Source organism: Sapajus apella, unplaced genomic scaffold (assembly GCF_009761245.1).
Source record: "Sapajus apella isolate SASKATOON/1434 unplaced genomic scaffold, GSC_monkey_1.0 scaffold1171, whole genome shotgun sequence".
Taxonomy (NCBI): domain Eukaryota; kingdom Metazoa; phylum Chordata; class Mammalia; order Primates; family Cebidae; genus Sapajus; species Sapajus apella.
Genome location: NW_022438097.1, coordinates 1,777 through 18,708, shown reverse-complemented (window position 1 = coordinate 18,708; position 16,932 = coordinate 1,777). Strand labels below are relative to the sequence as shown.

General features: G+C 52.4%; 1 protein-coding gene across 1 annotated transcript; it reads left to right on the top strand.

Annotated features, from left to right (window-relative positions):
• Positions 1 to 13,528: 13,528 nt before the first annotated feature.
• On the top strand, positions 13,529 to 16,220 carry LOC116546639 (RNA demethylase ALKBH5). The gene has a single exon (XM_032272831.1). It carries the CDS (start codon positions 14,310 to 14,312, stop codon positions 15,081 to 15,083), a length of 774 nt encoding a protein of 257 aa, XP_032128722.1. The 5' UTR covers positions 13,529 to 14,309; the 3' UTR covers positions 15,084 to 16,220.
• The last annotated feature ends 712 nt before the right edge of the window (positions 16,221 to 16,932 follow it).

Below are 16,932 nucleotides of genomic sequence, written 5' to 3'. Positions count from 1 at the left end.
AGATAATGATTCCAATCCTGGATGAAAATCATTGAGTTCTTACTTTTTGCAAGGGACTCTGCATATGCATTATCTCAGCTATTCTTCCTAACTGCACTTTATTTTCCCCATTTACAGAAAAGGCCCAGAGAGGTTATGTGACTTGCTGAAGTCTAGCCCACTAATCATGGGGGAACCAGGATCCAAAACTGGGAAGGGTGGGTTCAGATGCCAGGCCCTTACCCCAGCAGTGCAAAAAAGGACAGATGTTGCCCAGGGAATCTCTTGGGAGGAGAGGGTTCCCCTGGCTTTCTCCCAACCCCTCCTTCATCGGCAGCTCCAGCTGGTCAGGATGAGCTGGGACTGCTATTGATATTTTCCAGATGTCCCAAGAGGTAAGGGGACCCTGATGTAGCCAGCATATGTCAGAGGGAAGATGGCTGGGGTGAGTTGATGCCCAGGGGCCCCAGCCTGGAGACCCAGCACTCCTCTGCTCAAGTCTCTGCCCAGCCCTGCTCAAGGCTTTGCCCACCATGATGTTTCCTCTCACTCCTCTGGCTTTTGCTTCTCCTTGGAGGCAGGAGGTATGAAGGATGAAATAGCCTTGGGTTAGGCCAGGCGTGGTGGCTCACTCCTGTAATCCCAGCACTTTGGGAGGCTGGGGCGGACAGATCACCTGAGGTCAGGAGTTCAAGACCAGCCTGACCAACATGGAGAAACCCGGTCTCTACCAAAAATACAAAAAATTAGCCAGGCATGGTGGCACATGCCTGTAATCCCAGCTACTCAGGAGGCTAAGGCAGGAGAATCACTTGAACCCAGGAGGCGGAGGTTGCGGTGAGCTGAGATCACACCAGTACACTCCAGCCTGGGCAATAAGAGCGAAACTCCATCTCAAAAAAAAAAAAAAAGAAATTGCCTTAAGTTCAAGTCTTGCTCCTGCCAACCTATGACGCTAACTCACTCAGTCACTGTGTGACCTTATCTAGTCGGTGAACTTCTCAGAGCCTCAGTTACCTTAACTGCAAACAGGGATCCTAGTGGTACTGGCCCAGACAGTGATTAAGCAGTACCAAGCTACTGTGGGTGCCTCTACCCCACCTTCAGCCCATTTACACTCCCCAACAGGGAGTTGCAGAGATCAGGTTTGCTCTGCATGCATGGTGCACAGTGAGGATTGCATGAGCCTGTAAGCTCACTCAGGACCTTTTCCCCTCCCTCCATACACAGGCGAGAAGTCCAGGATTACATCCCAGCCCAGCTCTACCGTACAACAGCAGGCTCAACCTGGCTCAACCTGGTCAGCCAGCACCGGCAGCAGACACAGGCGCTCAGCCCCCACCAGGCCCGCGCCCAGTTTCTGGGTAAGAGCTGTAGGGCAGGGGAGGTGATCATAGGGGTCTTTGCTGAGGAGGGTGGTCATGGAGGATGGGTACGGAGGCACCTCTTTTCTTTGCACAAAGGCATTTTTCAGTGCCGGGTAAACTGAGCACCTCCCTGGAGAAAACGTGTTTTACAATTTTTATGGAGATGTCACCTAGGCTCAGAATGGCCCTGGGCAGAGGAAGAAGAGCTGCACACAGGGATAGAGGAAGAAGCAGCGAGAAGGGAGGCCAGAGATGGGTGGAGACCCAGATCAAGGGCTCCTGCACTGGCTAGATACAGCCCAGAGAAGATGCAGGCTGCAGGCCAGCTGTGCAGTTCACAGCCAGTGCTGTTGTCAGTGAGTCCTACCCAGCACGTAACTGCTGGCCCCTCTCCCTGCCCAGGTCTCCTCAGTGCCCTACCTATGTTTGGCTCCTCCTTCTTCTTCATCCAGAGCTGCAGCAACATCACTGTGCCAGCCCCTTGCATCCTTGCCGTCAACCACAATGGCCTCAACTTTCTCAGCACAGAGACTCATGTGAGTGGCCTCAGCCTGGCCCTGCCATCACCACCCTCTGTTCCCTGGTACCCTAACCCCTCCAAGGGGCCAAGACTTCCAGCTGCTGAAGCCTGGTTCCACTGCTTACCACCTGCATGATCTCGGGCAAGTCTCTTCCCCTCTCTAAGCCTTGCTTTCCTCATCTGGAAAATTAGGATAAGAATTGAGCCCTACCCATTAGGGCTTTTGTGAAGGTCAGATGAGGTAAAACATACCCTAAGCACTCAAATAGTGCATCTGTGTGCTTGGGCTGCCATAACAAAAGACCACAGACTCAGTAGCTTCAACAACAGAAGTTTATTTCTCACAGTTCTGGAGACTGGAGGTCCAAGGTCAAGGTGTCAGCAGGTTTGGTTTCTTTGATGGTTTGCAGACAGTATCTTCTCACTGTGTCCTCACATGGCCTTTCCTCTGTGTGTGCACAACACTGGTATCTCTTTGTGTATCCAAATTTCCTCTTATAAGGATATCTGTCATATTAGATGACTCCATTTTAATTTAATCACTCCTTTAAAGGCATTATTTCTAAATACAGTCTGAGGCATTAGGGCTTCAACATGGGGATTTGGTGGGGGACACAATTCAGCCCATAAGTAGGATCTGTTACCCCCTTAGTTTTTGCTCCCAGAACTAGACCCTGAGACCGGGATTCAAGGGCAAGTGGTTGATTTAGAGTTGATTCCAGGAAACACTGGAGTGAGGAAGTCAGTCAGGGAAGGGATGGAGCCAGTAAAGGGCATGTTAGCAAGCAAGTTGCTGATGTGGGCACCTGAAGTTCAGTCCAGCGGGGGGCCCTGAGAGACAGCCTAGAGCTTTCCTTCTCTCCTGGGGGTGAGGGAGCCAGGGTGTCTATTCAGCTTCCCATCTGTCATTTGCAAGGGCTTCTTTCTGAGGCATTAACTCTCCATCACTCTTTTTCTGTATGTGGTCCAAGTTTGCTCCCTGGGCCAGAAAAAAGCCCCTAGAAAGACTAGACACTGACTCACATCTGTAACCCTAGCACTTAGGGAAGCAGAGGCAGGAGGATTGCTTGAGCCCAGGAGTTTGAGACCTGCCTGGGCAACACAGGAGGCCCTGTTCTCCACAAAAAGGAAGTTTTAAAAGAGGTGCAAGTGTTCACAAGAAGCAACTTTGATGTGAAGTTCAGGGCACCAACAGCATCCACTAAGTGTATCCCAAGCACTTAGAGCAGTGCCTGCCTGGCACATGGTAGATGCATCATCAGTATTTGTTGAATCAGTTTCACAGGTAAGGAAACTGAGGTCCAGAAAGGTAAAGTGACTTGCTCAAGGTCACACAAGTCACTGGGGAACAGGTACTTGAACTGGAGTCTCCTGCCTCCTACTGATCTGATTTGCAGGGGAGGGTTAAGAGTGGTTGAGACTATCTTCACCCACAGGCCTGTCTGGCCCCTCTCCCCCTACTCCCAGGAATTGATGGTGAAGTTCCCCCTGAAGGAGATCCAGTCAACGCAGACCCAGCGGCCCACAGCCAACTCTAGCTACCCCTACGTGGAGATTTCGCTGGGGGATGTGGTGGCCCAGCGAACCTTGCAGCTGCAGCTGGAACAGGTGGGCCCAGCCCTCACCCCAGCATTCTACTCACTGGGCTCTTCTCTGGACCTGGTTCCAAGATAGGTCAGGTCCCTGCCATGCCCCGGGGAATATCCAGGCCAGTGCATGGGACAGAACCAACCCCAGCACAGCACAGAACTGTAGGTCATTATGGTGGTCATCCAGGGAAGCAACTTGGCAGTGGGAACACAGGAAAGGGCAGTACGGAGCCATAGAAGGTTGATGAGAGGGCAAGGACGCCAGAGGTTTGAGAAGGTTCACCTGGGCTGAGATGTGAAGGCTTGCTTGTAGGCCCTGGGATTGAGGATGGGGAAAATGAGTTTCCTGTGTGACAGATGGTAAAACTGAGACCCACCTGCCCCGTGCCTTCCCATGTTTGCAGCAACTGTGGCTGTTACTCAAAAGGCAGGGTGGGCTGGGAGCGGTGGCTCATGTCTGTAATCCCAGCACTTTGGGAGGCCGAGGTGGGCAAATCACCTAAGGTTGGGAATTAGAAACCAGCCTGACCAACATGGAGAAACCCCATCTCTACTAAAAATACAAAATTACCTGGGTGTGGTGGCACATGCCTGAAATCCCAGCTACGTGGCAGGCTGAGGCAGGAGAATCGCTTGACCCCGGGAGATGGAGGTTGCAGTTAGCTGAGATCACACCATCGCACTCCAGCCTGGGCAACAAGGGCGAAATTAAAAAATAACCAGTCTGGGTGATTTTAGTCCGATAGTCCTATAGTCCCAGCTGCCTTTAGCCCTAGAGTCCTTTAGTCCCACGTGCCTATAGTCCCAGTTATTTAGGAGGCTGAGGTGGGAGGATTGCTTGAGCCCAGGAGTTAAGAGTTTGGGGCTGCAGTGAGCTGTGATGATGCCACTGCACTCCAGCCTGGTTGGCAAAGTGAGACCCCGATTCTAAAATAAAATTTAAAAAGCATGAATGACCTCTAGGCTCCTGCCCAAGTCTCACAGTCCCCTGGGGTCAGGGCAAGAGTCACATTTTCACCCCACTAAAGAGATAGGCTTCAGGCCCAGAGAAGGTATAGAATCGAGGTTGACACCCACACGTCTGCCCTGTCCAGCCTGTGACATACCCTCTCCAGGTCTAGGCCCAGCATCACTCCCATGATTTCCCAGGGCAAGAGAGAGGGTCTTCCATTGCCCTAGCCCTGCCTCTGAGGGACAGGACCAGAACAAAGTCTCCTTGGCCCCCTGTGTCCCTTGGGAAACCTGTTACTTGGGCCTAGGGTCCTAGTGCACTCCCCGCCACACCCAATCTGGTCCTGCCTGGGGTCACACAGATCCTTGCCTTATCCACTGGTAGCCTTGGGCCCCAGGCCTGCCCCCTCCTTCCCTGAGACCGCCTACCTGAGCCCCTGCAATGGTGCTGTGGTCCTTTTTTTTTTTTTTTTTTTTTCCAGTAGAGACAGGGTCTTGCTATGTTGCCCAGACTAGTCTTAAACTCCTGGCCTCAAATGATCCTCCCACCTCAGTTTCCTGAAGTGCTGGGATTACAAGCTGAGCCACGGCACCCATCCTTCTCCAACCTCCTTGTATGAGCCTGGTCATTCCTTCTTTGGTTCTCTTCTGGTCCTTCCTCCCCTAGAAAATCTGTTTGTTTGTTTGTTTGTTTGTTTGTTTTTTCGAGACAGTCTTGCTCTGTTGCCTAGGCTCGAGTGCAGTGGCGTGATCTTGGCTCACTGCAACCTCCACCTCTTGTGTTCAAGCAATAATCTCACCTCACCCTCCCAAGTAGCTGGGACTGCAGGTACATGTCACCATGCCTAATTTTTGTATTTTTAGTAGAGATGGGGTTTCACCATGTTGGCCAGGTTGGTCTCAAACTCCTGACCTCAAGTGATCCACCACCTCAGCTTCCTAAAGTGTAGGGATTACAGGTGTATGCCACCACACCTGGCCCCCTAGACAATCTCTAAACGTTGCTGACGCTGGGCCTCTCCCCAGGGAACCCTGTCTGATCCTGAGACTTTCAAAACCATGTCTACCATCACAGGACCCATATTTCTTCCCTTGGGTGAGGCTCAGCGTTATCGAGATGGAGTTTCGCTCTTGTTACCCAGGCTGGAGTGCAATGGCGCGATCTCGGCTCACCGCAACCTCCGTCTCCTGGGTTCAGGCAATTCTCCTGCCTCAGCCTCCTGAGTAGCTGGGATTACAGGCACGCGCCACCATGCCCAGCTAATTTTTTGTATTTTTAGTAGAGACGGGGTTTCACCATGTTGACCAGGATGGTCTCGATCTCTTGACCTCGTGATCCACCCGCCTCGGCCTCCCAAAGTGCTAGGATTACAGGCTTGAGCCACCGCGCCTGGCTCCATATTTCTTTTTTTGTGGGGGGGACAGAGTCTTGCTGTCACCCAGGCTGGAGTGCAATGGCGTGATCTCAGTTCACTGCAATCTTCACCTCCTGGGTTCAGGAGATTCTCCTGCCTTAGCCTCGTGAGTAGCTGGAATTATAGGTGCACATCACCATGCCCAGCTAATTTTTTGTATTTTTATTAGAGACAGGGTTTTACCATGTTGGCCAGGCTGGTCTCAAACTCCTGACCTCATGATCCACCCACCTATGGCTCCCAAAGTGCTGGGATTATAGCATGAGCCACCATGCCTAGCCTAGCATCCATATTTCCACCTTCTGCCCAGACCCCCCAACGAGCTCCAGACTCCTTCAACATCTCCCTTGGAAACTAACAGTCCTCTCCAGCTTTCCTCCCTATCCTCCCAGGCACTCAGGCCCCAAACCTGGGAGTCCATCCAACCCTGTCTCCTCCTCTCATGACCTTGGTGGCCTCCTCTCCCACCTCCCTCCCCTCTGCTCATTTCTCCAGCCACCCTGGCTCCCTTGTGCTAAGCTCATTCTTCCTGCTCTGGGCCCTCTGCCCTCACTGTTCCCTCCACCTGGAATGCTCTTCCCTGATTCATCACAGGGCCCACTCTCTCCCTTTATTTGGGTTTCAGTACAAATATCACCTTTTTCCAGAAGGCTTCTGTAACCCTCCTCCCTAAGAACTCATGATCCATGCCTCCGTAGCCCTTATTATGGCTTGGAAATCATTTAGTTATTTATTTATGTATTGTCTCTCTATATTAGTCCACTTTACGTTGCTATAAAGGAATACCAGAGACTGTGTAATTTACAAAGAAAAGAGGTTTATCTGGCTTACGGTTATGCAGGCTCTGCAAGAAGCATCTTGCCAGTATCTGCTTGGCTTCTGGGGAGGCCTCAGGAAGTTTTTACTCAAGGCGAGAGGCAAAGGGGAAGCAGGCACATCGTGTGACAAGAGAGGGAGCAAGACAGAGAGTTCAAATAAGCAGCTCTTGTGTGAACTATTAGAGTGAAGACTCACTTATTACCTCCGGGTTACCAAGTCATTCATGAGGGATTTGCCTCCCACCAGGCCCTGTCTCCAACATTGGGGATCACATTTCTTTTTTCTTTTTTTTTTTTTTTGAGACAAGGTCTCACTCTGTCGCCCAGGAGAGTAATCACAGCTCACTACAACCTCTGCCTCCCCAGTTCAAGCAATTCTCCTGCCTCAGCCTCCCAAATACTGGGATTACAGATATGCACCACCATACCTGGCTATTTTTTTTTTAATTTTAGTAGAGACGCGGTTTCACCATGTTGGCCAGGCTGGTCTGAAACTCCTGGCCTCAAGTGATCGACCCATCTTGGCCTCCCAAAGTGCTGGAATTAGAGGCATGAGCCACCACACCTGGCTGGGGATCACATTTCAACATGAAATTTGGAAAGGACAAATATCCAAACTGTGTCATTCTCCCGTCAGAATGCCAGCTCCAAGAAGCAGGAATATGTCCATCTTGTTCATGCTGTGTCCGTAGCTCAGTGCCTGGCACATAGTAGATGCTCAATACATATTTGTGGATTGCATGGGTGGGTGCATAGATGGATGGATGGATAAAGACCTCTTTGGTTTTCCTACTTCCTTGCAGCACCACCTATTCTCTTTATGCTGCCACCTCTGCCTCTGGCCTGTATGTGTCAGGGGCTGCATTCATTTACGCATTCAGATCCATTGAGCATCTCTGTGTGGCAAAGATACTGAAATGACTGAGACCCCCCTCAGCCCTGGCCCTCACAAAGCCTCGAGTCTCAGATACAAAAGAATCTCTCCAATATCCCTTGATCAGTGCTGGTAGGGTATATAGGGAACCTGTGCTATCTGGGAGGTAATCAGGGAGAGCTTCCAGGAGGAGGTGATGTCTGAGTGCAGCAGTGTTGCAATAGACCTGGGCCTCCATCCTGTCTACCTCTGACAGACTGTCTGAGGGTATCTTGAGGCATCCCTGCTTCTCACTGAGCCTCAGCTTCCATACTGTCAAATGCAGCAACAATCCCAGCAAGGCCTAGAACATGGCAGCAAGGAGGTAGGTAAAGCATTGGCCGGAGGGGAAGACTCCATTTGCACATGCTGAGTTAATTAGCTATGGTGGCCCACAAGGCAGGGCCAGCACAGCTAACCTCAGCAGAGGGCACTTCACAGTGTGGCCCTCAGGCCTCTTACCATCCAGGTTCAAATCCCACCACCTACAAGTTGTGCAGTCTGGAGCTTCAAGGCCCTGCACCTCAGTTTCCCCACCTGTGGAATGGGATATAATAGCTCCTGTCTCTTAGAGACACTGGGGGGATTAAAACAGGTAGGACACATCAGGCCTTTAGTACAAGGCCTGGCACACAGTTAACACTTAGAGAGTGCTACTAACATGATTTTATCCTTTCTCAGAGCAGCTTCCCTGGGGGGATTCCAACAACAACTTTGATCTGAGAACCACATTCATAGATCGATTTTCTGCAATTCATTGATGCCTTCCCCTATACCCACTCCAATTGGGAGCACTGAGCCTGGGTCACTGCCCATTGTGTGCTGTGGGAGCCAGGCAGTAACCATGGCAACAGACAAACTGTTACCATTTATTGATTGGATTCATATTTTTTAAATCTAAAGAATTTACATGCAATAAAGTCTCACTGAACCCTCACCACAGCCCTGTGAAGCAAGCCCACCGTCAATTGAGATCTTACAGATGAGGCCACTGAGGTTCAGAGAGGCAAAGCAATAGACCCCGGGTCACACAGCTCACACGGAGCAAAGCTGGCAGAGGCACTTGATCTCCTGCTTGCTTACCCCTTGCAGCCCACAGTCCACCATTCTTCCAGCTCCTCATGCTCCTCTTAGGCCCTGGGGGAGGTGGGAACAAGGGTTCCTGAATGAATGGTGGTCTCCACCTATCTCCCAACCACCTTTCCCTTCTGCACGTCCCACTCCAAGGTAAGAGCTGGGGAAGGGTTGGATGGGTGTAGACTGTCACTGTCACCTGCAGGGACTGGAACTCTGTCGCGTGGTGGCCGTGCACGTGGAGAACCTGCTCAGTGCCCGTGAGAAGCGGCTCACACTGCCCCCCAGCGAGATCACCCTGCTCTGACCCAGTCCCCAGCCCTCCAGTACCTTCTGCCAGAAGACTCACTGTGTGGCCTCAGGGTAGTCAGTGGATCTCTCAGGATCAATGACCCCTATAAGGGGCCAGAACCTTGGAGGACACCAAAAGGAGGCAGGAGGAGCAACTCAAATCCTCAAGAACCCAAGAAGACCCTTCCTGAGCTGGGATGGAATGGCAGCATGCAGACTCAGGTCAGATAGCAGGAGGAACTTTCAATGTCTGGCCCACGGTGGAGTGGAGCAGAAGACAGGACCCTGAGGCCTCCTGCCTTGTACCTATTGCAGAGCCTGCCCCTAACTCCTGCTATGGCACAGAAGCCCCACACCAGTTGCCTAGATAAACTGGACTCTGCCTTCAGTTTACTCAGGGTCTGACACTGGAATCTGCTCCAACTCCACATCCCAGCCCTACTTGTCCTCCTAAGGGGCCCCTCCTTGTACTGCCAGTTAGCCTGGATTTCAGTTAGCCTGGTTATTTCTGTACAAACAAAAGGTGTGCCTGGCAGCCATTTCTCCGTGGAGTTTCTAAGTGGCTGGAAAACAAGCCTGAGGGAGGAGGCAGGAGTTGGAGGTAACTTAGGCCCCTGACTCACTGCCTACGAACAGATCCTCCCTCACTCCTTGGGTATCCCCAACACCAGAGCCCCGTCACTTGATGGACCACACAAGTTTGAGAGTGGTATAAGGGAGAAGTCTGGGAAAAGGCTTCTTGGAAAATGGGACATTAGCGTTGAGTTTTGAAAGATGAGTAGGAGTTTGCTAAGAATAGATGGAAGAGAGCGGGATAAAAATTCCAGAGAAAATCGTGTTTGTTTCCTGCTGTATCCCCCAGAAACCAGAGAACACCTAACACAGAGTAGGCACTTTAAAAATATTTGTCATATGAATGAAAGAATAAACGAATGAATGTTGTTGGAAAGTGCTGGTTCTCTGGGGAGTTTCTGTGGGGCAGGGAGCACTTGGCTTGGGAATGGGAGACTAGATAGGTAGATGGGGGCATAACTGCAAGATCCATGGCAGCAGAGAAAAGAGTTACCTACTCATTCAGCCATTCGAGCTATCCAAATACCTAGGCAAATACCAGGCACTAGCAGTTAATCACAGTCAAATCACCACAAACTAGGACGAGACCTGTGAGTGGGAGTTAGCCAGGGAATGAGGAGAACAACATATGCAGGGACCCTGAGGTACGCATTACTTGTGGCAGGATCTGAGACTGAAGAGGACTCCAAAGATGGTTTGAGTAGGGATTCTGGGCTACATTAAGAATTTAGGATTTCAACTTAAAAAAAAAAAAAAAAGAATTTAGGATTTCTAGGCTGGGTGTGATGGCTCACACCTCTAATCCTAGCACTTTGGGAAGCCTAGGCGGGAGGATTACCTGAGCTCAGGAGTTTGAGACTAGCCTGGGCAACACGGTGAAACCCCATCTACTAAAATACAAATAATTAGCTGGGTGTGGCAGCATGCACCTATAGTCCCAGCTACTCAGGAGGCTGAGGCAAGAAAATTGCTTGAACCCGGGAGGCAGAGGCTACAGTGAGCCAAGATCATGCCACTGCAATCCAGCCTGGGTAACAAAACAAGACTCCGTCTCCAAAAAATAATAATAATAATTTAGGATTTCTGGGCCGGGTGTGGTGACTCATGCTGGGACACTTTGGGAGGCTGAGGCAGGTGGATCACTTGAGCTCAGGACTTTGAGACCAGCGTGGCCAATGTGGTGAAACCGTTTCTGCTAAAAATACAAAAATTAGGCCGGGCGTGGTGGCTCACGCCTGTAATCCAAGCACTTTGGAGGCCAAGGCGGGCAGATCACTTGAGGTCAGGAGTTCAAGACCAGCCTGACCAACATGGTGAAGCCCCGTCTTAAAAAAAAAAACACACACACACACACACAAATTACCCAGGGATGCTGGCAAGCACCTGTTATCCCAGATACTAGGGAGGTTGAGGCACAAGAGTCATTTGCACCTAGGAGGTGGAGGTTGTAATGAGCCAAGATCGCACCGCTGTACTCCAGCTTGGGCAACAGAGCGAGACTCAATCTCAAAAAAAAAAAAAAAATTTAGGATTTCATCCCAAGAGCCATGAGGAGCCTTCAAAGGTTTGCCAGAGGGGGAAGGGGTGGCACAGCCTGCACAGGTTGTACTTTGTGAAAGCCACGCTGACCACCAAGCAGTGAGTGAATGTAGGAGCTGGGGAGACCAGAGGGGCTGCTGCAGTGTTAACTGGTAAACTGTGGCATGGATTCTAGTGATAGTGACAGGGGTGGGTAGAAGTTGGTAATTTGGGAGAGATTAGAAGGTCCAGCTGGCAGGACCAGGGGGGCAATTAGACCATCCTAGGATGGAGAGGATCAAGAAAGAGTCCCTGATACAAATGCCACAGGGCTGTCCCATTTTTCACCATTGCTTTGGGTTGACTTTCCCCAGAAGCAAACCCTGAGGTGAGAAAAGTAAGGAACTCACCAGAAAGAGTGTGGTGTCAATCAAGTTACCACTGTGCAGGGGCCATAGCTGGCAGCAGCTCACCTACATTGCCCCTGGGGTTCTGCCAGCAGCGCTGGTGCTCTCTTAGTGTGGGGACCCCCCAAAACAGAGCACAGTGGCTACAACATGAGGCAGCCCTGAGGCCTGCCCTCTTCCCCTCATTTCTTAGTGTTGTGAGATCATACATGGTGTTGGGGGGGGGAAGGGGTGTCAGGCTCACTAATTACTTTTGCCCTAAACCCTTTCCCTAGTCAAGCTAAACTATGGGGCTCAGGAAGGGATAATGTGGCAAAGAGTGAAAACCAGGGGGCCCTCTTGGCTTTCAGAATACAACTGGGGCCTACCACATAGACCACATGCAGCCTCTTGGAAGTGGATCCTCCAGGTTGAGCCAAAATATGAATCACCTCTTCACATCCTCTAGGTTGAGACAGCCTCTCATATCGCAGACACTGCATTGGAAGCTTCCCTGTGTTCCTCCCTGACTGCTCTTGAGCTAGGACCCTCCCCTCTCTGAGCCCCGGTGAAGGACAGCACAGATTCTGGAACCAGGCTGCCTGGGTTTGAATTGTCACTAGGCCACATACTGGCTGTATGGCCTTGGGCAGGTCATTTCACTTATCTGGGCCTGTTTCCCTATATATAGGGTGGTGATGATAATGCCCCCCACATTGAGGTGTTTGGAGGATTAATTGGGTTAGTATACATATATAGGCCCCGGCACATAGTAAAAACTTGATAAGCTTTTTAAAAAACGTCCATTCCAGGCTGGGCACGGTTGCTCACGCCTGTAATCGCAGCACTTTGGGAGGCCTCGGCGGGAGGATCCTTGTGCCCAGGATTTCTGAGACCAATTTGGGCAACATGGTGAAACCCCATCTCTACTAAAAACAGAAAAATTAGCGGGGCGTGGTGGTGCATGCCTGTAGTCCCAGCTACCCAGGGGGCTGAGGTGTGGATCGCTTGAACCCAGGACGTCGAGGTTGCAGTCAGCGAGGGTTGCACCACTTCATTCCAGCCTGGGCAACAGAGACTTTGCCCAAAAAATAAAAATAAAAACAAAGAGACGGGTGATAAGGAACTGGCATTCCAGGTGGCGGAAACAGACTGGGCAAATATCAGGAGGTGACACACAGTATGTTTGTAGACCTGGCTTACAGGATGACAGGGCTGGGGCTCAGCGTACGTGGAAAGAGGGGAGAGGAGGAGGGAAGGCCCTAAGAGTCTTGAAGAAAGGCTTTGAGCGCCAAATAATGCAGCTGGACTTTATCCTGGGGAGACATGGGAGATTTTTGAGCAGAACCCCCCATTTGTTGAAGCCCTCCAGTGCATCCTGCACAGCCACGCCTTTCTGTTTTGTTACCACGCCCAGCTCATTTTTAAAATTTAATTGTAGAGATGGGGTCGCCATGTTGGCCAGGTTGGTCTCGAACTCCTAGGCTCAAGTGATCCGTGCCCCTCGGCCTTGCAAAGTGCTGGGATTACAGGCGTGAGACCCCGCGCCCGGCCACGCCTTTGCTGACTGCTTCAAAACTTTTTCGAATTGACTTCAGTCATTATAGCTTAGCTTTATCCTTGCTCCCGTTCAATTCCTGGAGTTTTCTTCCGCCGTTGCCGGAGGAGGTGCCTCCACGCTCATCTCCAGCACCCAGGAGGCTTGACGCCACCCCAGCGCGCCCCCGCGCCAGCCGTCACCGGGACGTGACTCGCGGAACGTCTGCTCCGGGCGGCGGCGGCCGCGACAGCAGGCTGGCTTGTACCCCTACAACGCGTGTCCGGCTTCTGCCTGACATTCCTATCTGGGTTCCGAGCTGGGGCCGGGTGCTCTCGGTCCCGCAATCTGAGAAGTTTTCGCGAGTTTTAGAAGTTTCCTTAGGTATCCTGAGGGCTTTCCTCAGCGGAGTCTCCATTCAGGCACTTATTCAGCCACCCATTTCCCCTTTAGGGGTCCTCGCTGCTCTCCCAGCAGCTAATTAAGTGACGGACGCAGTAGCCTAGGAGACTGCCTGATTGACGGGCATAATTACCAACCGACTTCCGGAAACTCCAGTCAGGGCCTGCCCCGCGCGTGACCGACGGCCCAATTAAAGAAGTGGAAGTGCCAAAGAGGGAGGTAACGGGGCGGCCTGGGTTGTGGCGGTTCCCTGGTGATTGCACGCTGGGGTTGAGGCGTCTGCCGACATTCGGACGATGCCGTGACGCGGCATGGCGACACTGTTGGCTGTGTGAGCGCACCCTGTAGAGGGAGCCCTTCGGTCCTGGAGGCGGCGCGGCGTGGAGACAGGTTGCTGTTTGAGAGCGCTCCCTCGAAGCCCCTCAGCGAGTGGGGGAGGGGCGGCGGACGGCGAGCGGTCCCGGTCTGCGCTTGCGCCGGCGCCTCTGCCGACCCGGCCTGCACGCACGCGCATGCCTGTAGCGCGCGGAGCCGCGGTGGCCGGCAGCACTACGCTTGCGCGGTGAGGAACCCGCTAAGGAGCGGCGCTGGCGGACGTCGGGCTGGCGGCCCGTGACGTCGTGAAGAGAGCTTTAAAGTGCGGGCCGGGCCGAGCGTCCGAGGGTCTGGTCTGGAGTCGGGCCGCGTCTCCACAGCAGCCCTCCGCGGCATGAGGCGCTGCCGGCGCCCCTGCCCCCCGGGACGTGGAGAAGGTGGAGGAGGAAAAAGCCCCGTTGTCGTTGCATGACCCGCCGCCCCTGAGGCCCGACCCCACGCCTGGACCCTCGACGCCCCCCCGCCGGGTCTCCAGCTCACGTATGGGAGTTCGGCGCTAAGGACCCCCTTTCCCTCCGGGGTCCCCGGGGCGCGTCCCCCTAGAGCCATGCCTGGCTGCCCCGCCCGCCCCGGAGGACCCTAGAGCAGCGTCGTGGGGGCCATGGCGGCCGCCAGCGGCTACACGGACCTGCGTGAGAAGCTCAAGTCCATGACGTCCCGGGACAACTACAAGGCCGGCAGCCGGGAGGCCGCCGCTGCAGCTGCCGCCGCCGTAGCCGCCGCGGCCGCGGCCGCCGCCGCCGCCGAACATTACCCGGTGTCCGGGGCCAAGCGCAAGTATCAGGAGGACTCGGACCCCGAGCGCAGCGACTACGAGGAGCAGCAGCTGCAGAAGGAGGAGGAGGCGCGCAAGGTGAAGAGCGGCATCCGCCAGATGCGCCTCTTCAGCCAGGACGAGTGCGCCAAGATCGAGGCCCGCATCGACGAGGTGGTGTCCCGCGCTGAGAAGGGCCTGTACAACGAGCACACGGTGGACCGGGCCCCACTGCGCAACAAGTACTTCTTTGGCGAAGGCTACACTTACGGCGCCCAGCTGCAGAAGCGCGGGCCCGGCCAGGAGCGCCTCTACCCGCCGGGCGACGTGGACGAGATCCCCGAGTGGGTGCACCAGCTGGTGATCCAAAAGCTGGTGGAGCACCGCGTCATCCCCGAGGGCTTCGTCAACAGCGCCGTCATCAACGACTACCAGCCCGGCGGCTGCATCGTGTCTCACGTGGACCCCATCCACATCTTCGAGCGCCCCATCGTGTCCGTGTCCTTCTTTAGCGATTCTGCGCTGTGCTTCGGCTGCAAGTTCCAGTTCAAGCCTATTCGGGTGTCGGAACCAGTGCTTTCCCTGCCGGTGCGCAGAGGGAGCGTGACTGTGCTCAGGTAACCCACCTGGGTGGAGGGGGCGGCCCTGCGCCTGCTGCCTTAACTACCCACCCTGGCCCAGAAAGCAGCAGCCCAGTAGGAGCAAGAGAAGGGTTCTGTGTTTAAATACCTATAGCAAGAAAATAGGGCTCAGGGAACTGATGTGGAAATCCTGTGCCCGAAGGCAGGTTTGACAGGATCACTGACTTGGCTGAGAATTCATTGAACGCCATCTTTTCAAAAGGCTAAGACGTTTCCCTTTGATTTCTCAGTTTTCCTTTCTGGCCTTCCATTTCCAAATCTATACTTTTAAAAAATGTTTTTTGAATTTACTATCTAAAAGTCTTTCTTGTTCTGTCATTTTTGGTTTCCTTAACAGAAAATGTTCATGGATTCCTTAACAGAGAAAATAGTCACAGGCAAAGGCCCCAGAGATTATTTAATTGAAGCACATTCTCCATTCCCAGGAAGGGGAGTGACTTCCCTGGAGTTGGACAAATTAGTGGTTGGGCTAGGAATAGAGAGCAGCACACTCTTAGAATTCTTCCCGCTTGGCTGCAAAAGAGCCCATCAGTTCTTCGTAAGAACGTGTTACCTGTAGTCAGGACTGAATACAACAGAATACAGCTGGTCTCTTGACTGTGTGTTTGGCCTTATAGTTGCATGAGCAACAGAACTTAGGCTTTTGGCCTATATTTGGTCCCACATCCTACTGAGAATTAGCTCAGTGCCCTGGCCCCCAGAGGAGGTTGCCAGTGGGAACACCTCTACTGTTTATGTGAAGTGAAAACTTACTTGGAAGCTGCATTCTCCAGTCCTGAAAAAGGTAAACCTAGTAATATAATTCAGTAATCCCCAAAACCTCTTAGGTCTAGCCTGCAGCTGTTTTCAGAGCAGCTTGGTTGACCACCACCAAATACAGGGTGAGGGCCCAATGGGCTTTTGTCGTGAGCAGCTCAGGTTCTGAAGTGAGTCAGCAGGGCCAAAGTCATGAGGAGCAGCAGGATCCCTGGAACCTTCTTCATATCATAAGGGCAGGCCATCTATCTCATTTGAGTCGAGCAGCTGAGGCTGCTTCCATGTTGGGGATGGCAGCAGAGCCTTGTGCTAAGACCTCCTGTCAGTAGTAGCAGAAGCGATACTTTGGCTCCTTAGGCGTCTGAAACCTGGAGGACAACCTACCTGTCAGATGCCTTCTTATCATGGGCTTCTGAGCTTCTCAGATCTGTGTGGCATTCCCAGATGGATGTCTTGGCAGAATGCTTTAAGATTTTAAGGGATTTCCAGGACACACCCTCCCACAGTGCTCAATGTGTAAGGCAGGTTGGGGTCTGACTCCATTGAAGGGATGTCAGTGCTAAAACGACCTCATACAAGGACCATTTGGTCTTTTAGTGGGATATTTTCTGTGTGGTCATTGGCCCTCAGGGTAGTTGTCAGGAGGGTCTAGTAGTGGTCTGGTACTTAATAAGATCACAAGGCATTTTTGGTTTTGGGACTCTTCCTCTTCTTAACACATGCACACCCTGGATTGAAGAAGAGAAGTTTTGAGTTCTTAGCATGCAGGTCTGTTAGTGATCAGTAACAGGATTGCATCATCAAGAAAAGAATTTTCCTCAGAATAGTCCTAAAGCTTTCTCAGTCCTTGTCAACCCCTTCTGGATTCAGACTTGGCTGTGGAGTTAGTGTGGGAGGCTCAGCCATGTCCTGAAAAGTGCTGCCCCAGGCTTTGAATCCAGCTTTTCTGTCTTTTGCTTTAGGATCTTGTAGGCGTTCTCTGAGCTGGCTTTCCCATCTGTAAGTGGGGACGATGCCAATTTCAGAAGCCTATTAGAATGAAATATGGTTATTTGTTGTCTAAGATAGGGCCT